Source organism: Sarcophilus harrisii, chromosome 4 (assembly GCF_902635505.1).
Source record: "Sarcophilus harrisii chromosome 4, mSarHar1.11, whole genome shotgun sequence".
Classification (NCBI taxonomy): domain Eukaryota; kingdom Metazoa; phylum Chordata; class Mammalia; order Dasyuromorphia; family Dasyuridae; genus Sarcophilus; species Sarcophilus harrisii.
Window position 1 is genome coordinate 223,191,590 of NC_045429.1, and position 24,207 is coordinate 223,215,796.

Below are 24,207 nucleotides of genomic sequence, written 5' to 3' on the forward strand. Positions count from 1 at the left end.
TACCAGTGTATGAGCAAATTTCTAAGGCTGCAATAAAAGCTTGGGGTTCCCTCCCAGGACAAAAAGATCGAGGGGAAGTCTTCACAAAAATAGAGCAAGGTCCCAATGAACCCTTTGCAGATTTTTTGGGACGTTTGCAAACAGCTGTAATAAGAACCATTGGAGAAAATGAAGCTACAGAAATAATGACCAGACATCTGGCTAAGGAAAATGCTAATGAGATTTGCAAAAGACTTATATGGGGACTACACAAAGATGCTCCTTTAGAGGAGATCTTAAGACACTGTGCCACAGTGGACACAAATGCTTATTATACCCAGACTATGATGAACATGGAAAGACAGGGCCTTCTTGGCAAGGGACTTCTAGAGAAAATCATCTATGTTTTCATTGTGGAAAAGTTGGGCATCTAAGAGCTCAATGTAGATATGGAGATAGAGTGAGAGGACAGGATGAGAGAAAACCCAAAACCCCATGTCCAAAATGCCACAAGGGTTTCCACTGAACCTCAGCATGTAAATTGACCCAGGGAAATGAGAGGCGGGACCCAGCTTCAGGGCCCCAAGTGGGGCAAGATGGCAGCCGAGGTTATACCCAGAGAGTCTTTAGAAATTCAACATTAAGACATGATCAATCAGCCAAAAGGCAATCAGATGGAAGAAAGGGATTACACAATCTATCAGCCAAGAAGCAATCAGAGGGGAAAAAGGGACTGCAATGAGGAAAAATAGAGTTGTATGCAGTAGGGACTTCTGAGATATCCCCTGGAGAGGTAAAATCTGTTCCTGTCCAGTCTATGAATCCCTTGCCTCCAGACACAGTAGGCTTGACCATTTCACCTCCTGAGAGTGCTTATAAAACAGTCTTCATCCATACACTGATGTGGGAAACTGGAGAATTTGTAGCAAATATCCCAGTCACTAACACAAGTAGACAACATGTGATTTATCAACCAGGAGAAGTAGTAGCATCGGGTTTACTGTTACATATCCATAATAGACAGCCTGATGATAATTGCCCAGATTCTGACTCCAAGCAGCAGAGTCCAAGAATATTCTGGACTGCAGCTATGACAGTTGACCAACCTATGCTCACTATTTATGTGAATGGCATACCATTAGAAGGACTGGTAGACATGGACACAGATTGTACAGTCATTAGAGGTGCCAGCTGGCCCAGTCACTGGCCAAAGATTAAAGCAAACACCTACATGTCTGGTGTAGGAGGATCAATAGCAGCAGAAGTTAGTGCTGCCCCTATGAGATGGACATTTGAAAATGAAACAGGAGTTTTTACTCCTTTTGTGATAGAAAAAATCCCCATCAATCTGTGGGGAAGAGACATTTTACAGCAGATAGGATTACAATTAAGTATTTTGGCTTTTTAGGTAGGGCTGCTGTTGAAGGCCTGCCTGCACTCTCACTGGTTCCTATTCAATGGAAAACTAATACACCAGTGTGAGTAGAACAGTGGCCCTTATAGCGATAAAATCCAGGCCTTAGTAGATTATAGTGTAAGAGCAACTTGAACAAGGACACTTACAACCTTCTCTAAGTCCTTGGAATTCCCCTGTATTTGTTATAAAAAAGAAATCTGTTAAGTGGAGGATGTTGACTGATTTAAGAAGAGTAAATGAACAAAAGGAACTATGGGAACTCTTCAGCCTGGACTTCCATCTCCAACTGAGTAGGAGAATGGCCTCTTTGGGTTATAGACATTAAGGATTGTTTCTATTCTATCCCTCCAGATAAGGAGGATATGAAAAGATTTGCCTTTTCGGTGTCCAGCGTTAACTTAGCTGAGTCTTATAAAAGATATTAATGGACGGTTTTGCCACAGGGAATGGAAAAATAGCTCTACTATGTGCCAAATGTATGTTGCTGCTGCTCTTACTCCAGTAAGAAAAGCATTTCCAAAAGTAATATTGTTACATTATATGGATGATATTTTGGGATGTGCCCCTGAGGAACAAATGTTAGAAGCATGTCTACAAAAGACCATAGAAACACTAAGAAACTGCATATAGCTCCAGAAAAAATACAAAGGCATGCTCCTTTTCAATATTTAGGATATGAAGTATATCCTAAGGCACTTACAATATAAAAGCTTTCTTTAAGAACAGAGAAGTTGAACATCTTAAATGATTTCCAAAAATTAATAGGAGATATTCAACGGATGCATCCAGTGTTAGGCTTGACTACTAATCAATTGCAATCTCTATATGACATTTTAAGGGGAGACAGTGCTTTAAATTCACCACTCCAGCTTACAAAAGAAGCGCAAGTGTCTTTGAGAGAAGTTGAACTGGCTTTATCCATTGTGGTTGAAAGAGTCACTCAGAAACCCTTGGAAATATCAGTTTTTGCTACAAAAGAGGCACTCACAACAGTCCTTCATCAAGGAGACAGTGTGATAGAGTGGGTGAACCTCCCAGCACAACCAGAACAAAGCCTTACTCCTTACCCAGTGCTTGTGGCTAGAATTTTGTTAAAGGTCATTAAGCAAGCAATACAATTATCTGGGATGAGACCAGACAAGATATGCACCTTTTTTACTAATGCACAAATTAATGTATACTGTGAAACCATCCCAGAGTGGCAAATTTTATAGGCCACTGCTCCAAATGTTGCACATGGGTCTCCATTAAAGATAACCCAGCTATTATATAATTGGCAATGGATTTTTGAAGAAAAGGTTTCTAAAGTTCCTCTTAAAGGACCAACTATCTTTACGGATGCATCCAAACAAAATATTTGTGCTGCATACTCTCATGATTTAACCATAAAGAAAGTAGTCAGAACTCCTTTTCAGTCCACTCAGCAGAATGAATTATATGCAATCATGCTAGTTCTTATTATCCAGGAGATATAAATATATCTGGGCCTATTCAATAGGTATGGTACAAAGACTTGCCACAGCCCAAATAAAATTTGCAGCTTCTAATATTTATCAGCTCTTTAAGGAACTTCAAGAGCAAGTGAGAAAGCATCCAGGTAAGATTTATATCTTGCATGTCCACTCACATAGTGGACTTCCAGGTCCTATTTTTGATGGCAATTCAAAGGCAGATAGCCTTTTAACTATGTTAGCCAGTACTCCTTTATTTCAGGAAGCTCAGGAATCTCATTCTAAATACCATCAGGGTGCTCGAGCTTTACATTTACAATTTGGGATAACAAAAGAGGATGCTAGGAGCATAGAAAAAGCCTGTAAAGCTTGCCTTCCTTTCTACATTCCTATACTGCCTCCAGGAAAGAACCATCATGGTTTGAGACCCAATGAAATCTGGCAAATGGATGTGACCCATTATAAATCTTTTGATCGTCTGTCTTTTATCCACGTTGTAGTAGATACCTTTTCAGGATTCACTTTTGCAATACCAACAACCTATGTTCTAAAATCAAAAGAAAGCAGAAGATGTTATGATTCTTACAAGATGCTAAGTCACTGCAATTGATAGGCACTCCAGGAGATTCACAAGTCCAGGAGATTCACAAGTGAGGATTCAGTGGAGGAGATTCACAAGTCACAGAGAACCCACAATCCCACTCTGGGAGGAGGAGTCAATTCATTCCATATATATCACCTTTGTGCGGGCTGGAGGTTTTTGGATTCGGAAGAAGAAAGGCTGAAGCTGGAAGAAGCAAAGGACTAGCAACAGGAGCTCTTGGAACCAAGGAAAGAAGAGATAGACTTCAAAGAAAGCTAACTGTGCTATTTTTGGAAGAGACATTAAAGGATTGAATTGGCTGCATTTGAGGTGATTATTACTCTGAACTGAAACTAACACTGCCTCCAGAAGCCCCGCAAGAAATCTGCTCCTAGAGAACTATTATATTTTAGAGAAGAAAACATTACAATCAACTTTCTTGGTTCTTGAGAAAAAACAGATTGTTGAAAGATGAAAGACAATACTCTAAAAAGGAAAGGGAGTAGGTGCTACTTTCTTTTAGACACATAGCCTCAGCATATTTTTTCATATAATATAATAGCTTAGCTAGATTCAATTCAATTTAACAACTATTTGTTTTTCATTTCTTTTCAGTTGTCAAGCATTTTTTCTCTCCCTCTATCCTCTTCTATCTCCAAAGAAAGGGAAATATTTCCATGTTAGCCATGTCCAGAGATGCTACATATTTCATCAGTTCTTACCAACAAGCATTTATTAAGCAGTAGATATGGATGGCCATGGAATAAGAGGAAAAAATAGCCTTATTTCTACATGTATTCATGTAAGTAAATATTAGGAACATATAAGTTAATACAGAATTATTTCAATAAAGAGAGACTGCCAAGAACTACAGGGATCAATAAAGGAATAGTGTTTGAGCTAAAATAGATTCGTGGTAGTACCATCTTTGAAATTTATAGCTTTGGCTTTTTTGACTAAGTTAATGTGTGACTACAAAAACCAATTGCTAACTTTTAGTACTTTTCACACTAAGAACATATTGACTCAGGCCCCTGCTTTTAAGGGTTGGCTTATGTTTGCAGGATTTGTGATGTCGCATATTATAGTGGAAAAAAGAGCACTTGCTATGGAGTCAGGAGAGACCTATGTTCAGTTCTTATTTTTAGAACTTTCCCACTAGTATTACTTTGTACTGATCATTTCACCTCTCCATCTTTCAACATTTTTTCCTGTAAAATGGGGATAATACTTCATAATTCTTTTGAGAAGTGAGTGAGTTAATGCACTTAGAGTGAATGTTTTATAAATCTTAAAACATTATATAAATGTCAGCGGTTATTACCATCATTTTGTTGTTAGTATTTCTATGATCATTACATTTACTACTGATAGTCTATCATATAACATTATATAATAACATATCTACCATATAAGGAACATGCCAATACATTTATTCATATTTTCTCTGCTTGCTATAGAGAGGTTACTCTGTTTACCAGCAATATATATTGACTGTCCAAAAATGGGCTATATTCCTAAGGTAACACATCTATAAATTGGAGGAATGTTAGCATGCCATCTAATGTAGTCCCTTCTTAAGTCTGAGGCCCAGAAAGGTGACTTTTCCCAGGGTAACACAGTGGGTCACAGGTTAGAACCTAAACCTATAACATATGAATCCAATATTTCTATTTTACCATGGGAGCTTGATCCAAAGATTTGACATTTATATTGAAAGACAGAGAAGTCATTTTGAAATACATATTTTAAAATTAATTTGAAACTGTGAACACTGAACATGAAGTAATGGGAATTGAATTTGAATCACACCTACCACTGACTTAATCTGTATGACTTTAAGCAAGTGACTTAATCTCTCTGGGCTTCAGTTTCTAAATATATAAAATTTTTAAGTAGTTGACCTAGATGAAATCAAGGCCCCATTTAACTCTAGCTCTTTCACTTTGAATTCCTATGATGAATTTTACATGAATCATAAATCTCTGGGAGTGGAGCCAAGATGGTGGAGACTGAACAGGACATTGCCTGAGCTCTTTCCCAGCTTCCTTCAGAAACAACACTAGATCAAGCCTCTGAATGAATTTTGGAGTGACAGGACCCACAAATGTTCAGAATGTAATAATTTTCCAGCTTAAGATATCTTAGAAGGACTTCAGGAAAGGTCTGTCTCAACTGGGCAGGGGGACATGTGGCCAGCACAGAGGCTTGGCGAAGAGGCCTGGTGTGGGGTATCTAGTGAAAGATTGTTAAACAAAATAAAGCAGTGTTGGCTGCTCTGTCCTTGTTCAGAATGTCAGTAGAAAAGCAGACCTGCTGTGAGTCCTCCAGCACAACTACAGAATACAAACTGTGAGTCCTTGAACCCCAGCATAGTAGTGGGACTTGGCCAGGCCATTCAGTGAAGAAGGGAAGCCTGCAGCACTGGCCCTAGTGCAATCATGAGAAGCCCCTGTCAACCAGCAGAGGAAGCTCAGAACACTCTCCCCTGTGCTCTAGGAGCAGAACTCAACTTTTAAAAATGATTTTAAAAAATGAAAAAGGCTCTGCCCTTAGAGAGCTACTGTGGAGACAGGGAAGACCAAAACACAAACTCAGAAGAGGACAGCAAAGGCAAAATGACCTCAGGCGATGCCTCAGAAGGGGATGTGAACTAGTTTCCATTTCAAAATGCTCTCTTGGAAAAGTTCAAAAAGGATTTTAAACGAGAGACAGGAGAAAAATGGGGGAAAGAAATGAGAGCATTGCAGAAGTTATGAAAGTTTGGGAGGAAAACCCAATACCTTGGAAAAGTAGACATAGAAATTGAAGAAAATGGTGTCTTAAAAGTAAATTTGGTAAAATGGGGAAAAAATATACTGAAGAAAACATCTTAAAAAATAGAATTGGTAAAATGAAAGAGAAATCCATTGAACAAAATAACACTATTAAAAGTAAAAAGTACAATTGGCCAAATACAAAAAGAGATTTTAAAAAAGCCAGAGGAAGAAAATAATTCACTAAAAATAAAAATTGAACAAATGGAAGTGAATGACTGAATAAGCAGTCAATAATCAGTCAAACAAAAGTTTTTTAAAAATGAAAAAGTAGAAGTTGGAAAAACAACTGATCTGGAAAATAGATCCAGTAAAGAGGAAAAGATGGACATTTAATGAAATAGGAGATTTTCAATTATTTGATCTCCAAATATAAGACTCAAGAGATACATAAAAAGGTAAATGGAAGAAAAAAAATATATATATATATTTTAAAGGTTAAAATGTTTACATCCCTATATGGGAAGAAGATATGTGTAACTCTTAAAATCTTTGTCAGAGCAGTTAGGGGTATACTTAGAGGATGTAGTTATAAGTTGACTTTAGTTTGATGATAGAAAAAAGAAATTAGGGTTAGAAAAGGGATTGTGCTGGGAGAATAGGAAGGGGGAGGTAAAATGGAGTAAATAATTATATCACTTGAAGAGGCACAAAAGTATAGTTGAAGGAAAGAAGAGAGGGGGAAGAGCGTTGTTTGAATCTTAAATCTCATCAGATAGTGGCTCAAAGTGGGAATGGCATACATACTTAGTTTGGTATAGAAATTTGTCTCATCCTGTAGGGTAGTAGAAGGGGAAAGGAAAAGAGGATGTTAATAGAAAAGCAAAAGCAGAAAGGGAAAGGAATTGGAAGGGGGCTGGAAAAAAGAGAGGGCAGATTGAAAGAGGTGGTAGTCAAAAGCAAAACATTGGTGAGGAGAGAAAGGGAAAGAGCGAGAAAAGTATAAACTGGGGAAATGAGGATGGCAGGAAATACAGAATTAATAATCTTAACTATGAATGGGAATGGGATAAACTCTCATAAAAAAATAAAGGGATAGCAGAGAGTGGATTAAAAGCCAGAATTCTACTATATATTGTTTACAAGAAACACATTGGAAGCAGAGAGTTATAATCAAAGTAAAGGTAAAGGTTGGAGCAGAATCTATTATGCTTCAGCTGAAATTTAAAAAAAAAAAAAAAAAAAGGCAGGGGTAGTGATCCTGATCTCAGATCAAGCAAAAGCAAAAAATGGATCTAATTTAGAGAGATAAGGAAGGAAACTACATCTTGCTAAATAGGGTGCCATAGACAATGAAATATCAATACTAAATATATATATTCATCAAGTGATATAGCATCCAAATTCTTAAGGAAGTTAAATGAGTTGTAAGAAGAAATAGACAGCAAAATTATAGTAGTGGGAGATCTCAGTACCCCTCTTTCAGACCTAGATGGACCTAACCACAAAATAAAGATGTCAGATGAATAGAATTTTTAAAAAGTTAGGTATGATAAACCTTTGGAGAAAATTGAATGGGGATAGAAAGGAATATACCTTTTTCTCAGTGATATATGGCACCTACACAAAAATTGACCATGTACTAGGGCATAAAAACCTTATAATCAAATGCAGAAAGACAGAAATAGTACATGCATCTTTTTCAGATCTTGATGCAATAAAAATTACATGTAATAAAGAGCCATGGAAAAATAGACCAACAAATAATTGGAAACTAAATAAAATCCAATCCTAAAGAATGAGAGGGTAAAACAACAAAACATAGAAACAATAATTTCATCCAAAAGAATGATAATAACAAACCAACATAAAAAAAAAATTATAGGATACAGTCAAAGAAATTCTTGGGGAAATTTTATATCATTAGATATTTAAGTAAAATAGGGAAAGAGAAGATCAATGATTTGGGCATGCAACTAAAAAAAATGAAAAAGGACAAATTTTAAAACCCCAATTAAATATCAAGTTAGAAATATTAAAAACAAAAGGAGAGATTAATAAAATTGAAAGTAAGAAAATTATTGACCTAATAAACAAAACTAAAAGTTGGTTTTATGAAAAAGCCAACAAAATAGATGTTAGCTTTTTATAGTAAGAGAAGAAAAAGAAATTGAAGGAATTAGAGCAGATAATGAGGAAACAAAACTATCACTCTTCAGGTGATATGATGATATACTTTGAGAATCCTAGAAAATCACTTAAAAATCTACTAGAAATAACAACTTCAGCAAAGTTACAGCATATAAAATAAAACCACATTTAATCACTGGTATTTATATATGTTACCAACAAAGTCCAACAGCAAGAGATGGAAAGAGAAATCCCATTTAAAATAACTGTAGATAACATAAAGTGTTTGGGAATCTACCTCCCAAAACAAAGCCAGGAACTAAATGAACACAATTACAAATAAATACACAAGTAGTATAGCAGAAAATAGATATTGACAAACACCTTCTACTATGATAAGTTTGAAATAGGTTCATGATTTAAATATAAAAGGTGATACTGTAAGCAAATTAGGAGAACAAGGGATAGTCTATCTCTCAGATCAGTAGATCTTGGTGAAAAAGGAAGGAATTTATGGCCAAAGAAGAACTGGAGAACATTAAGAAATACAAAATGGATAATTTTGATTACATTAAATTAAAAAGTTTTTGTACAAGCAAAACCATGCAGCAAAGAGCAGAAAAGAAATAGAAAGCTGGCGGGAAAATTTTATATCGGCATTTCTGATAAAGACCTCATTTATATAGAGAATTGAATTTCTATAGATTAGGTTCAAGGGACAAAACAGTCAACAAATATAGCAACCTAGTCTTTGACAAACCCAAAGATCCCAGCTTTTGGGATAAGAACTTACTGTTTGATAAAAATTGCTGGGAAAATTGGAAACTAATATGGCAGAAACTAGGCATTGATCCATACTTAACGCGACACCAAGATAAGGTCAAAATGGGTTCATGACCTAGGCATAAAGAATGAAATTATTAATAAATTAGAGGAACACAGGATAGTTTACCTCTCAGACCTGTGGAAGGGGAAGGACTTTATGACCAAAGCAGAACTAGAGATCATTACTGATCACAAAATAGAAAATTTCGATTATACCAAACTGAAAAGTTTTTGTACAAACAAAACTAATGCAGACAAGATTAGAAGGGAAGCAATAAACTGGGAAAATATTTTTACAGTCAAAGGTTCTGATAAAGGCCTCATTTCCAAAATATATAGAGAATTAACTCTAATTTATAAAAAATCAAGCCATTCTCCAATTGAAAAATGGTCAACGGATATGAACAGACAATTCTCAGATGAAGAAATTGAAACTATTTCTAGTCATATGAAAAGATGCTCCAAGTCATTATTAATCAGAGAAATGCAAATTAAGACAACTCTAAGATAGCACTACACACCTGTCAGATTGGCTAAGATGACAGGAAAAAATAACGATGATTGTTGGAGGGGATGCGGGAAAACTGGGACATTGATGCATTGTTGGTGGAGTTGTGAACGGGTCCAACCATTTTGGAGAGTAGTTTGGAACTATGCTCAAAAAGTTATCAAACTGTGCATACCCTTTGATCCAGCAGTGTTACTACTGGGATTATATCCCAAAGAGATTATAAAGAAGGAAAGGGACCTGTATGTACACTAATGTTTGTGGCAGCCCTTTTGTAGTGGCTAGAAACTGGAAACTGAATGGATGTCCATCAGTTGGAGAATGGCTGAATAAATTGTGGTATATGAAAATTATGGAATATTACTGTTCTGTAAGAAATGACCAACAGGATGATTTCAGAAAGGCCTGAAGAGACTTACACGAACTGATGCTGAGTGAAATGAGCAGGACCAGGAGATCATTATATACTTCAACAACAATACTAGATGATGACCAGTTCTGATGGACCAGGCCATCCTCAGCAACGAGATCAACCAAATCATTTCTAATGGAGCAGTAATGAACTGAGCTAGCTATGCCCAGAAAAATAACTCTGGGAGATGATTAAAAACCATTACATTAAATTCCCAATCCCTATATTTATGCACACATGCATTTTTGATTTCCTTCACAAGCTAATTGTACAATAATTCAGAGTCTGATTCTTTTTGTACAGCAAAATAATGTTTTGGTCATGTATACTTATTGTGTATCTAATTTATATTTTAATGTATTTAACATCTACTGGTCATCCTGCCATCTAGGGAGGGGGGGGTAAGAGGTGAAAAATTGGAACAAGAGGTTTGGCAATTGTTAATGCTGTAAAGTTACCCATGTATAAATCCTGTAAATAAAAGGCTATTAAATAAAAAAAAAAAAAAAATTTGACCTCAAAAAAAAAAAAAAAAGAGAATTGAATTTCTAAGAATACAAGCCATTCCCCTATTTTAATAAATGGTCAAAGGATATGAACTATTTTCAGATGATGACATTGAAGTCATTTCTACTCATATGAAAAAAAATAATCTAAATCATTCTGGATTAATGCAAATTAAGACAACTTTGAGATATCATTTCACATCTCAGATTGGCCAAGATGACAGAAAAAGATAATGACAAATGTTGGAGGGGATCTGGGAAAACTGGGACACTAATGCATTGTAGGCTTCCTTCAAGACTTAGCTCAAATCTACTTTAAAAAAAAAAAAAAAATTCCTGACTTTGTTACACTTTCCTCCCTCCACTAGTGTACCCTTCCCTGCTAACGCCTTCATCTCTGCATTTTTTTTTCTTTGTCTTCCCCCATTAAAAGCTGTAGGGGCAACTAAAATTTGAAGGCCAAAACCACATTTTTTTATCTTTCTTTGTATCACTAGTGTAGATAGCCATACCACCCTGAACCTTCCTGATCTCTAGAAACTAAGCAGGGTTGGACCTGTTTAGTACTTGGATAGGAGGTCTCCTGGGAATATTGGGTGCTGTTGGCTTTGGGGACAGCTAGTTAGTACAGTAGATAGAATGCTAGGCCTGAAGTAAGTAAGACTCATTTCCCTAAGTTTAAATCTGGCCTCAAACACTACTATCTGTGTAACCTTGAGCAAGTCACTTACCCCTATTTTGCCTCAGTTCCTGCCCTGTAAAATGCACTAGAAGAAAGGAAAAGCCACTGTCTTTGCCAAGAAAACCTCATTATATACAATGAGTCAGTCAGTATCAGTATCCCCACTCCTTATCCCAAAGCCTACTCCAACTTAATAAATGCTCAATGATGAAGTGATCTCCCACCTGTTAGCACTCTCTTTGTAAATTACTAGTATTTATCTGTCTCTTCTTATATAGGTTATTTCTTCAATAGAATATAAGATTTTTACAAGAGGGACTATTTTTATTTTTATATTTGTATCTCTCTAGTACCTAGAAAATTTTAAAAGTGAATGCTGTCATACACTATAGAATGGATTTTGGGTTATGAGAGATTGGCACATTTTAGACATAATAAATGCTTTTTGAATTAAATTGAAAATAACATTTAAAAACTACATAAATTCATCACCTATCTTCTTGAAGTAAACTTGTCTATAACTCAATATCATTCTATGTTGAACGCCCAACAGATATCAGGTGATAATCTGTTTATAATAGCTTTCTAGTAAAATTACAATTATATTTCCACCAGGTATGTCTTGTGGACAAAGCAACAGTGACTTAGAAGCACTGCATCATGCCTATCATCATATCGATCAGTCTTTGGGAGACACAGATGAGCCAAAAATTGAGAGTAGCAAGAGCTTGTTGCAGGATGCTCCTCAGGAAATGGAGGAGTGTTCAAAAAACATCTCTCCTTCTGAATCTGGTAAAATGTTAATAATAATGTGATGTGATTATTGCTTTATTTGGTAGAACAAACTTGAAGTCCTCTTATTTATGCTCCTAGCATATAGAAATACAGTTTTAAGCAATGGAAGCCCTTTGTTTTTATAGGATAGGCATCATAGGTTTAACTAAAGTTACAATCATCAATGGAGTAAAATTTCAATTTCTAAAAATATATACTGAATAAAAAAAATTTTAAATGTTTAAAAATTTTTTGATTAATGAATTTACTTTTTTTACATGTTCTTAACCCATGATATAGGGCAGCTAAGTGATGCAGTAGATAGAGCATTGAGTCTAGAATCTGGAAGACTCATTTTTCTGAGTTAAAATCTAGCCTTAAATACTTACTTAAACTGTATGATACTAGGCAAATAATTTAACCCATTTGCCTCAGTTCCTCAGCTGTAAAATGAGCTGAAGAAGGAAATGGGGAAAAACACTTCAGTATCTCTTCCAAGAAAATTCCAAATAGGGATCATAGAAGATCAGATATGACTGAAAAATGACTTATCAACAGACCTGTAGAGGGTCAGTATATATATCTGCATCAGTATATAGATCAGATTTTTATTTATAGAGAAAAGGAAGTTCTGTTTATGATGTAGAAAGACATCTGTCTCTAAAGTTGTAGGGCATTGTTTATATTATGCTGACAGACCATATGAAGAAAATGTAATTTTGATTCTAATTTTCTCAGAACTGATCTGTATTTTTAACACTTCATATAATTCTTTTATTCTCCTAGACCTGCATACTGTAGAGGAGTTGATGAAGCCTATTAGAATGGATTCATTACTTGGCAACTGTTTTGCTGGGCAGCCTGTCAGGTAGCAATTTCTTGATATATGTTCTATTTTTAAAATAAAGGCCTTGGGCAATTATAAAGCAATTTACTCTCATCTAAAAATATTTCCATTTATTTATTATTGTTTTATGCTAGCATTATCAAGTTCAAAATCAGTTAGATTTTTATGTGCTCTGATTTCCTGGAATTGATTCTCACTGGATAAAGATAAAAATGGTAATTTGGAATTTTGTTTATTTATTAGTAGCCTAAATCAGTTCAAGAATTAAATAGTAATATATTTAATTGGGATATCCATAACAGATCTGATGTATGATCAAATTTCTGGATATTTTCTAAATGTTGTTTTCCTATAGAAAATTTTAAAAATTTAAAATGTTTACTCACTCCAGTGTCATATTGCATGAAAGCATTTTGAAATACAGAGATAATGATTCATAACAATAATAAGTTTTTTAGATTTTATGCTATCATATACTGTGGTAAATTAAAATTTTTTGGTAACTGCTTTAATTTTGATCAATCAGCAAATGTTCATTAAATTTCCATTGTGTGGCTTGCATTAGGCTAGGTACACAGGAAACAAGGGCAAAAAAAAAAAAAATCCCTATTCATAAGGAGTTTGCATTCTAATAGAGGAGACAGTGCATATAAAACACATGGAGATAGCACTAATAAATGTACACACAAATATAAAAATATATAGCATAAAGTTAAGAAATACAAACATAAACACACAAAATGTTAAATACAAAATAGTTTGGGAGAAAGGGTACTTGGACCTGAGGAGGCCAATAAAGATGGTGCCTCAACTACATCTTTTTTTTTTGGGGGGGGGGGGAAACGGGGGGTTAAGTGAATTGCCTAGGTCACACAGCTAGTAACTATTAAATGTCTGAGCTGGGAGTTGTACTCGGGTCCTCCTGACTCCAGGGCAGGTGCTGACCCCTTCAACTACATATTAATGAATTAATGAAAAGAGAGAGGAACTCTTTGGGGACCAGATTAGAAGGAGTACATGCCATGCATGGGAGATTGGCTAGTACAAAGGCACAGATATAAAATATTGAGTGTTATGAATGAGGAACAAAGAAAAGGCCATTTGAATTGAATTTCAATGTGCAAAAAGAGGGAAATATTCAGTGAGGCTGGAAAAGTAGATTGGGACCAGGTTTTTTTATGACTTTAAGAGCTAAACAGAGGAACTTAGATTCTTTTCTAAAGATAATAGGATCACTGGAGTTGGTTAAATAGGGGAAATGGTCAATTCCAGATTTCAACAAAGTTACTTTGGCAGCAGGGTATAGAATGGATTGGAGTGGTGAGTCACTTAAGACATGAAGACCAATAAGAAATTGCAATAATCTATAGAGAGGTCATGAATGTCTGAACCAAAGAAAATAGTTATGTAATAGACAGACAGAAGGGGCAAAATGCAAGAGATGTTGTAAACATAGGAATGGCAAGATTTAGTACCTAACTAGTTATAGGGAGTCATGATGTTGAGATTATGAATCATGGACTGAAAAGATGGTGGCACCTTCAACAGAAATAGGGAAGTTTTGAAGATGGGAGGTTTTAATGGGAAAGAGCGAGTTCAGTTTTAGACACATTGAGCACACATCCATCTTGAAATGTCTGATCAGCAATAGTGTTATGGAATGAAGCTTAAGGGAGAGACTGAGACTACATTATGTGTATGAGAGTCATCTACTTAGAAATGATAGTTAGACTCTAATTTATAAGAAACCAAGCCATTCTCCAATTGGCAAATGGTCAAAGGATATGAACAGACAATTTTCAGATGATGAAATTGAAATTATTACCACTCATATGAAAGTGTTCCAAATCATTATTAATCAGAGAAATGCAAATTAAGACAACTCTGAGATACCACTACACACCTGTCAGATTGGCTAAAATGACAGGAAAAAATAATGATGATTGTTGGAGGGGATGTGGGAAAACTGGGACACTGGTACATTGTTGGTGGAGTTGTGAACGAATCCAACCATTCTGGAGAGCAATCTGGAATTATGCCCAAAAACTTAACAAACTGTGCATACCCTTTGATCCAGCAGTGTTTCTATTGGGCTTATACCCCAAGGAGATACTAAAGAAGGGAAAAGGACCAGTATGTGCCAAAATGTTTGTGGCAGCCCTGTTTGTAGTGGCTAGAAACTGGAAAATGAATGGATGCCCATCAATTGGAGAATGGTTGGGTAAATTGTGGTATATGAATGTTATGGAATATTATTGTTCTGTAAGAAATGACCAGCAGGATGAATACAGAGAGGCTTGGAGAGAATTACATGAACTGATGCTAAGTGAAATGAGCAGAACCAAGAGATCATTGTATACGTCAACAACAATACTGTATGAAGATGTATTCTGATGGAAGTGGAGTTCTTTGACAAAGAGACCTAATTCAGTTTCAGTTGATCAATGATGGACAGAAGCAGCTACACCCAAAGAAAAAACACTGGGAAATGAATGTAAATTGTTTGCATTTTTGTTTTTCTTCCTGGGTTATTTCTACCTTCTGAATCCAATTCTCCCTGTGCAACAAGAAAACTGTTTGGATCTGCACACATACATTGTATCTAGGATATACTAGGACATATTCAACATATATAGGACTGCTTACCATCTAGGGGCGGGGGTGGAGGGTGGGAGGGAAAAATCGGAACAGAAGTGAGTTCAAGGGATAATGTTGTAAAAAAATTACCCTGGCATGGGTTCTGTCAATAAAAAGTTACTATAATAAAAAAAAAAAGAAAGAAAGAAATGATAGTTAAACCCATAGAAGCTAATGAGCTACTGAGATAGAAGAGTGTGGAGAAGAGGACTCAGGACAAGATATTGTAGAATTACTCAGTTAGAGACCATGCTGTGAATAATAATGAGCTGGTAAAAGATACTAAGAAAGAGTTAATGTCCCAAATTTTTTAAAAAATTACATAATTTTTTCTGTTTATAAAATTATCTTTCTACTTGGATCTTTTGCTAACTTTGAAGGAAAGAATGGATATATATATATATCCATATATATATATATTTTCTTACATAAAATAATATAAATCTTGTTAGTTTGGGTCATTATTAAAAAGATAGATCTAAGTAAAATTATTTCTTTATATTGTAATGCCACGTACAAATCTCGTAAGTGGGCTAACATGTTTTTGAATGAAAAACTAAAAAGAGTGAATGAATAAAAATAATTACATGATAGTATTGAAGTGCTTACATTAAAAGAAATGTTTAGAAGTAATAAAGTTAAAAGACTCGAGCTAACAATCTCAAAAAGGTCAATAAAAATTAAATTGTATTCATCTTTTTATAGCACAAAAAAATTGATTGATAGTAAGACAACTGAATTTGTTAGCCCTCTACCTCTTAAGAAACAACCACCTGTAATATCTCAGGAACAGCAACAGCATTTGGACCAATTTTTAGAAAAGAATGAGAAGAATTTTTTGCAGAAGACTACAAACAAAATTAATGAAAGTAGTTTGCCAAGAGTGACTTCTACTGAAGAACATATAGATAAAATGCAACTTGATGTTTTAAGAAAAAAACTATATCAAGATTCTTCACCTTTACTTCATGATAATAAAATTAACCAAGTAAGTATTATTTCAGATCATTAAAATTTTTAATCAGAAATATTATAGAAGTTACAAATAATATAGCTTATTTTAATTGCAGTACTTGTTATCCTGGAAAAAATACTGGTTGTAGAATCAGAAAGAATGGATTTACATCCCAGCTCTGCTACTGATTACTTATGTGATCTGTGTCATTTAGACTAGGAGTATAACACCTCTAGTTTTCACCTACTTTTCTTATGTGTAAAGTCTTTTAGCTTAAATAACTCCAAAGATCCTTTCCATTTCTGAACTTCTGATTTACATAAATAGCTGAAACTCCTGAACCACCAATCCAGAATAAACAATAACATAACAAATAATGAATTTATTAGAAAGTAAGTTTGGTGAGTACAAAAATAAGTCCTTTATATTAGAGTTTAACAGAATCTTTTAATCAGTAGTATGGGCTGACTATACTGCTTATTATGTGCCAAATGCTTATTTGAAAAAATTGGACATAGAATTTTTTAGAGGTCACAGTCTTAACTCCCAAGTAGAGCAGGCCTTATGTGACCAGCATTGCCTGTCCACCTGAAATGGCGAAGATTGTGAGCAATGAGTGGCGAGAGCCAGGGTGGTGTGAGACTCTATTTATTACAGACTGCAGATGTTTTTATCATCTTGGTGTTTGTTTCTAGTTACTATTTCATATATAATCATATCCTAGCCTATAGTAGATATATGATTCTCTACAGGAAGCTACACATAGATATGATGTATGCATTCCTTTCCTAATAAGGATATTCAAGGTTCTCCCCTCTAGGGTCTGGCACGCCTCTCCTGGGAACTGCCATGTTGCTCCTTAGGGTGGGACCCCCTTTCTCCCAGCGCCATCTTGTTCACCCTTGCAAGGCTACCCTCTGATTACCTGAGCCATGCCTTGTTTGATGTCCAAGGCTGGCAGGGGGGTTGGCAGGCCCTGTTACAAGAATTTGACTAGTAAACAAAATTAGATTTAATAATCATTCTTATTCTATATTTGTAAACCAGAAATCAATTTTTGATTCAATTTTGCATCTTTTATGCTGTGTTCACCCATGTAGGTTTTATAAAATATGAAAAATTATGTTTCCATTGTGGCTTATTCACTCTTGTTAAGGCTTGCAGAAATATATGAATAGGGCACTTCAGAGGTGTATCATTGAATAGGCTGAATAGGGAAAGAAAAGGTGTTTAGTTAGGTTAAATTTAAGGCTTCTCCAGTTTCCATGCACTATTTCTGTTTGTTGGTCAGTGAAAATGAGATTTTCTATGCAAGGCTTACTTTGTAAATATGGATAAGACTATTAAGAGTTTAATAGGGTACTTGGAGAACTCTTTCTTGTCCTTGTCAGGTTGTCTTCTCTTAAAAATGCATCTTTTAATGATCATTGTGACTTAACCATAGTTTTACTTCACTTGCTCCTATAATTAAATTCTAATTGCTTGAGTAATATGTGCTCCTTTCAAATTCTTATTCGTACAGACCATCAGACCCCAGTTACCTCAACTGAGCTCTGGAGAGGATATCAGTCCTATTATCACTAAACAGACAACATCCAAGAAAACAAGAAGTACACCTCCTTTACTAAAGAGAAAATCTCAGAGTGGACCCTATGCATCTGTGAGAAGCTCAGGATATGGAAAATCATATTCACCAATAAAAGCTTTTTCTACTGTTGAAAAGAAAACATCAAAGGAGATTATGAAAAAGGAAAATTTAAAATCCAAATCCCCTCCATATAAAATCAGGCAAAAAGGTAATAGGTTATGATACTTTAATTATTTGTATTTACAAACTTACATTTATTTCAGGAGAGACAATGTACATATGAACAAGTATATAATAAAATACAAGGTGGTTTTGGAAGGAATGAGGAACTGCACAATACTGAGTGTAATTTTGTATTTTTCTCTGTTTAATGGGTCATCATGACCAAAGAATTTATCACCTTATTCACCCAACCCAACACCTTTGTACTTTAGGAAAGATGGTAACACAAAAGTAGCCTTATCTATTGTTGGAACAATATCTGAAGCCCTTCCAATAAGCTTGAGCTTTGCTGGCACAATATTTGTGAAACAGGGTCACCTCCACATCATAATGAGGCATTATAGTAAGAATTGATAGAAATCAATATACATATTAATTGTTTTATGTGGCTTCACTTTCACAATCCATTTGAATGTCCTGTTTTTGTTGTGTTTTTAATGTCCAATGAAATTATATCCTCGAAAGCCACTTATTTCAATAATTGACTCAGTCTGTTAAAAGAATTAATAAGGATCTATCCTTTCCCCCCCAAAATTAAGTACACATGACATCAGTGCTTAAATAATTTAATCTTTGTCACCTGATTCATTTTACCTGTATCAAAGTCTTATAATTTAGAGTGGGAAGATATTTTGATCCTAGTTCCTTATATTTGGTAACATTGTATCTAAGTGCTTTTTTCTTGTTTTCCAAAATTTAGGAAATTTATTTGCAACAAAAATAATAAGATCTGGAGCTGCAGGTAAACAAGTGACCAAAACTGAAAGTGGCCTGACTACTCCTAATAAATCAGTTGCTAATGATCCTCAGCGTCAAGTTCCTCCAGGAGCAGACTCCCGACTACTGTGTCCAGATGTAAGTCATGACACTTTAACATTCTTAAAAAAAACTATTAAAATAAAATAAATGCCAAGAGTGACTGTGAATAATTATCATTTAGCATTTGTTTTAAAATGAAAAATTAGTCATTGTATTGTTTTAATGCTCAGTGTTTGTATTCAAACCATATATGTATATCTACCACAATAAAATTATTTTTTTTTCCAAGTAGGATTCCATCTTATGCCCTTCAGAAAACCAAGAAAGAGAATTGTTTTGGCTCAAAAAGGTTCAAGAGGCAGAAGAAAAGTGGAGTGGAGCTCAAACTGTAATTGAACAAATTAAAGCTAACTTCTCAGAGAAAGAAAAAGAACTTGAAAATAAGATGGAAGAAATAAAGAAAAAACAGGAAAAAGAACTTTTTAGAGTTAATCAAGATAATTATATACTTCAAGCCAAGGTATTGTAGTTATTGGCCTATTTTTTCCCCATCAAATATTCAGTGTACTCCATTTATTGTCTATTCCTAGTGCTTTTTCGATTAGGATTGCTTGATATATATAGTAAGTTTTCCACACAAAACTTCCACAACTATCCTAAGAAACTTCCCCTTGTTATAAAGTCCAAATTGGCTCAACTCTAATGATATCTTACTTGTTAATAGTAGGATCAGTTCTCACTAATTAGAAAACATAATTTCTGTCTCCTTTATGACTTGCTCTCAAGTCTAAAAAGCTAGTCATGTTAATTTTGTTATTTTACAATTCAGTGAAATTGGTTCCCATCAGAGGTAGAGAACCCAAGATACTTGAGGGCCTAAAAATCAGTTATTTATTTAATCAAAAGCATTTCATTAATGAACATATACAATGAGGTCTTTTCATTCAGGCCAATGATAGTGCATTTAAATTTGTATTAATAGGAATCCTTTACATAGATTTAATGGGAATCCTTTATAAAGTCTGAATAATCTAAGGTCAGTTAATTTTCTCCTAGCTTCTATAAAATCTTAATAAAATTTTAACCAAAAAAAGTTAAAATCTAGCCTCAGTAATTTAATTGCCAATGAAACCCTAAGCAAGTCACTTAAATTCTCTAAAGCCCCTACCTCCTCGTCTTTAAAATGGGAGAAATAATAACCCTAACAAAACAGAGCAATAGAAGTGCCAGAAATGTTTTCATATAACATTGTCTTATCAATATATGATTTCATGACCTAGACTCCAAGTATTATCTTGTTAATTCAGAACTTTGTTTTTTATTGTTGTTGTTTAGTCATTTTTCAGTCATGCCCAATGCTTTATGACCCCTTTTAGGGTTCTCTTGGTAAAGATATTGGAATCGTTTACCTTTTTCCTTCTCCAGCTCATTTTACAGATGAGGAAATTGAGGCAGGTAGGATTAAGTGATTTTCACAGAGTCATCTAGCTAGTAAATGCCTGAGACCAGTTTTGAATTCAGGTCTTTTTGACTCCAGACCTAGTGCTCTATCCACTCTGCCACCTAACTTTTTTTCAGGACATCATAACAAAACCTTATAAGCAAATTACAGCTGAGTGCCTTAAAGACAGTAGATGCTTGATATATACATGTAATGTTCAGGCTAGCTTTCTCAAGGATGTCTCTGTAGTCTGAGATCGGGCATACTAGAGTATGTGCTCGAGCTCAATCTCAGTCTGTCTTGAGTCTGCTTATTTCAAATCTTCTCAGCCCTTATATACTTTAGTACAGGGGTCCTCAAACTATGGCCCGTGGGCCAGATGTGGCAGCTGAGGACGATTATCCCCTTCACTTGTAGGTGAGGGGGCTATGAAGTTTCTTTATTTAAAGGCCCACAAAACAAAAAAAAAATTTTTACTATAGTCCAGCCCTCCAACAGTCTGAGGGACAGTGAACTGGCCCCCTATTTAAAAAGTTTGAGGACCCCTGCCTTAGTACAATTACACCACTACAGCACATTGAACATGTGTCAATTGTAGAACCATAACACCACCATACTAAGTACTAAATACATGTAAACTAGAGAATCATCATCTCATCAATCATACTGAGTTAACACCTTATTGTAAGTATCCTTGTTTCAAGTATACTTCTCCAGAGTTCCGGCCTTCTTTATATACATATTGATTGAAACAGTGAAGTATATTCTTTTTTTTAAAAAGTCATACAAACTAGGGGAGAACTGAGTTAGAACATCCACATAATAAAATAGTTAATTTTATAAAGCAACTTAAGATAACATAATCAAATAATGTAAAGGGCAGTGCAAAATTATTGTACTTTTTATACATTTCTCTCCTTCCCCTTTCAGTCATCTCCCCAAATATAACAGGTTTTGTGCTTTTTTTTTTCAAAGTTAAATAGCTTTGAAGAGACGAGCAAAAAGCTAAAATGGTTAAACATTGGAGAACCAATTGGTCCTATCTCTGAAGAAAAATTAAAGCAAATTCAAAAAGAAATCCAAGAACAGGAGACCCTTCTTCAAGGATATCAGCAAGTATGGTAATTTTTATAATGGTGGATTTCTCTTTTCACTTTTTGTTAAAACAAAGTATCTTAACATATGTATATGTTATTTCGCAAAAGTATACAAGAGCAATGGCTCTAGTATAAATTATTTTAAAATGTTTCTTAGAAAGTGTGGTAGAAGAGAGAAATCTTAGCATTCTAAAGACCTTTTGAAAGGAGAATGTTTAATTTTAATGCTTGAGTTTTTGTAATGAAATATGATTTAATAGTTAACTAAATTTCCAATATATATTCCATCATAGGGGGGGAAAAGTCATTGAATTTTATAAGAAATGCCTGATGTACTGAAGAATCCACTGAGGCATCTAATTATTAACATTCTGCCATTTCTAATTGTTTCTTTCCTTTTTTCCCTTTTGCTTTCTTTTATTCTCTCATTACTTATCTTTTCTTCTGTTCTTCTCCCTGACTATGTATGAAACCTACAAGAGATGCTAAGTCACATAGTAATACGTGTTTAGTAATACTGGTATAATACCATTTGTCCCATGTATGACTACAATCCTTATTACAATAGAAATGAACTTAATTATACAAGATATGGCCTGAAGCTATTAAGTTCTATTAGGTACTGTGCTCATAATTTATTTAACTGCCCTTGGCTCTTCTCCAGTCATTTAGCACATCATGAGGCCAACTGGGCTTTTATTATATAAAACCATAATTTATAAAGTTAAATTAGTAACATCTATTAAGTTCTAATTACATATTATCTAGCAACATTAAAGAAAAATACAACTTGAAGATCAAAGAAATACAATTCTACAAGGTTTTGTAAGGGTAAATGTTGAAAACAATCTTTACATATATTTTGAAAATAACAAGCTATTACTTAAAAAAATAAATACAGTTCTTAGACACTTACATATCCTATATTTCCTACTTGCAACACAGTAGGCTCACTTATAACCTGCTGTTACTTCTGATACCACTTTTAGCATCTGAAGCCTTGTTCTTTCCCTCTTTGCATGTATCACAAATTTTTCCTATAACTGAGACTCTGAATTTTAGACCTGGAAGGCACTTTTAAAAATCTTCTAGCCTAATTTTCTCATTTGCAAATAATTTGAAAATAGTGAGCCAGTATGCCAAGGCTACAAAGCTAATAAATGAGGGTAAACTTGGTTTAATACAGACAAGGTGAGTTCTTTAGCACAAGGCTAATTATACATCTTGGAAAGTTTTCTTGACTGAGCTTCCAGAAGGTTTTCCAGCTATGATTTTTATTCCTTCAGACTATAAACAGAAAACATGGTTGGAGGATGGGGAATCATATTTGAGTTTGTCTTGGGTCCTTTTACGTCCAGCTCTTTGATTATCTCTCCTTGTTGAGATAAAGGTACAACTATTAGTCTCCAGCTCTTTTTCCTTTGAAGCTCATAGCAGGCCCAAGAACTCCTTTGCTTTAAATGTTCATCTTTTACTTCTATTTCAAACTTATAATTCTCGATTTTTCCAACTAGCTTTCTACTCTGAACAAATGATGTTTTTCACACTGACTTATTAAAGCATTCTGCTAAATTAAAGTGTGGTATATTAGAAATAGAGGCTTCTGAAGCTTGGAACTTAAGTTGTAGCTATTCCATAAATTCCAAAAGATTGTTCAAGCCACTTAGGCTCATCAGATTTCAGTTCATTCATAAAATGAAAGATTTTACTAGATGATCATTCTAACTTGGACATCTCTTAGGCCCTGACATTTTATGATGATGGAGACAGCATGGATTAATAGAAAGAATGATAGACTTGGAATCCTAAATCTTGAATTTGATTCCCACTTCAGATGAAACCTTTATAACTAACATAATGCTCTGAACTTCCCCTGTGAAGTTTTCAATCATCTTGCAAAACTTAGAGTTATATAAATATGAATCACCATCATCTTTTGAACTAGATAGACAAATATTCCCTTATAATGGTCTATAAACAGTGTAGCATCACTGAGAAGCTCTATCCATTATTGTTGACCATACTGCTTCATTTTCTCTCCTAAACTAAGACACAAAATCTCATAAATGCTATATTCAAAGATTTTTCAAAATAACAATTGGGAATAGTGAATAGTGGTAAATAGATTATCATAAATCATTATCCTAGAAGCCCTTTAACAGTTATAGAACTTTTATTCAAATTTAACTGTACTTTTTCTTGATTTGAGAGAAGTGAATCTCCCTTATTTGAGACAGTGACATAGGGGATAGAGAGCCAACTTCGGTCAGCATGACTTCAGTTCAATTTGATACAAGCTGACTGTGACTCTAGGCAAGTCATTTGATCTCTTAGTGCTCTAACTTACTCTCTAAGACAATACAGAGCAAATGCTTATTTGCATTCTCCTCTACTGGTGAAATCACAGTTCCAATTAAAAATCAAAACTAGGATTCAGAATTTTAATGTGTGGTTCTCTAGAGACTTTTTCCACAATAGTATTTTATTTTCCCAAATACATGCAAAAATATTTTTCAACATTCATTTTTCTAAGATTTTGTGTTCCAAGTTTTTCACCCTTCTTCCCTCTCTGCCCCTCCCCCAAAGAGCAAGCAATCTGATTTAGATTAAATATGTGCAATCCTTTTAAACATATTTC

At 34.6% G+C, this 24,207-nt stretch overlaps 1 protein-coding gene across 2 annotated transcripts in view; it reads left to right on the forward strand.

Moving 5' to 3' along the window:
* The window catches only part of CEP162 (centrosomal protein 162), a 128,783-nt gene that overhangs the window by 60,542 nt on the left and 44,034 nt on the right, over positions 1-24,207 (forward strand). For both annotated transcript variants that reach the window (XM_023503096.2, XM_012549195.3), the window contains exons 10-16: positions 11,865-12,041; positions 12,810-12,891; positions 16,213-16,495; positions 17,985-18,258; positions 18,973-19,127; positions 19,324-19,551; positions 21,448-21,588. In XM_023503096.2, coding sequence (XP_023358864.1) covers positions 11,865-12,041; positions 12,810-12,891; positions 16,213-16,495; positions 17,985-18,258; positions 18,973-19,127; positions 19,324-19,551; positions 21,448-21,588 — 1,340 coding nt within the window. The remainder of the gene's footprint in view (positions 1-11,864; positions 12,042-12,809; positions 12,892-16,212; positions 16,496-17,984; positions 18,259-18,972; positions 19,128-19,323; positions 19,552-21,447; positions 21,589-24,207) is intronic.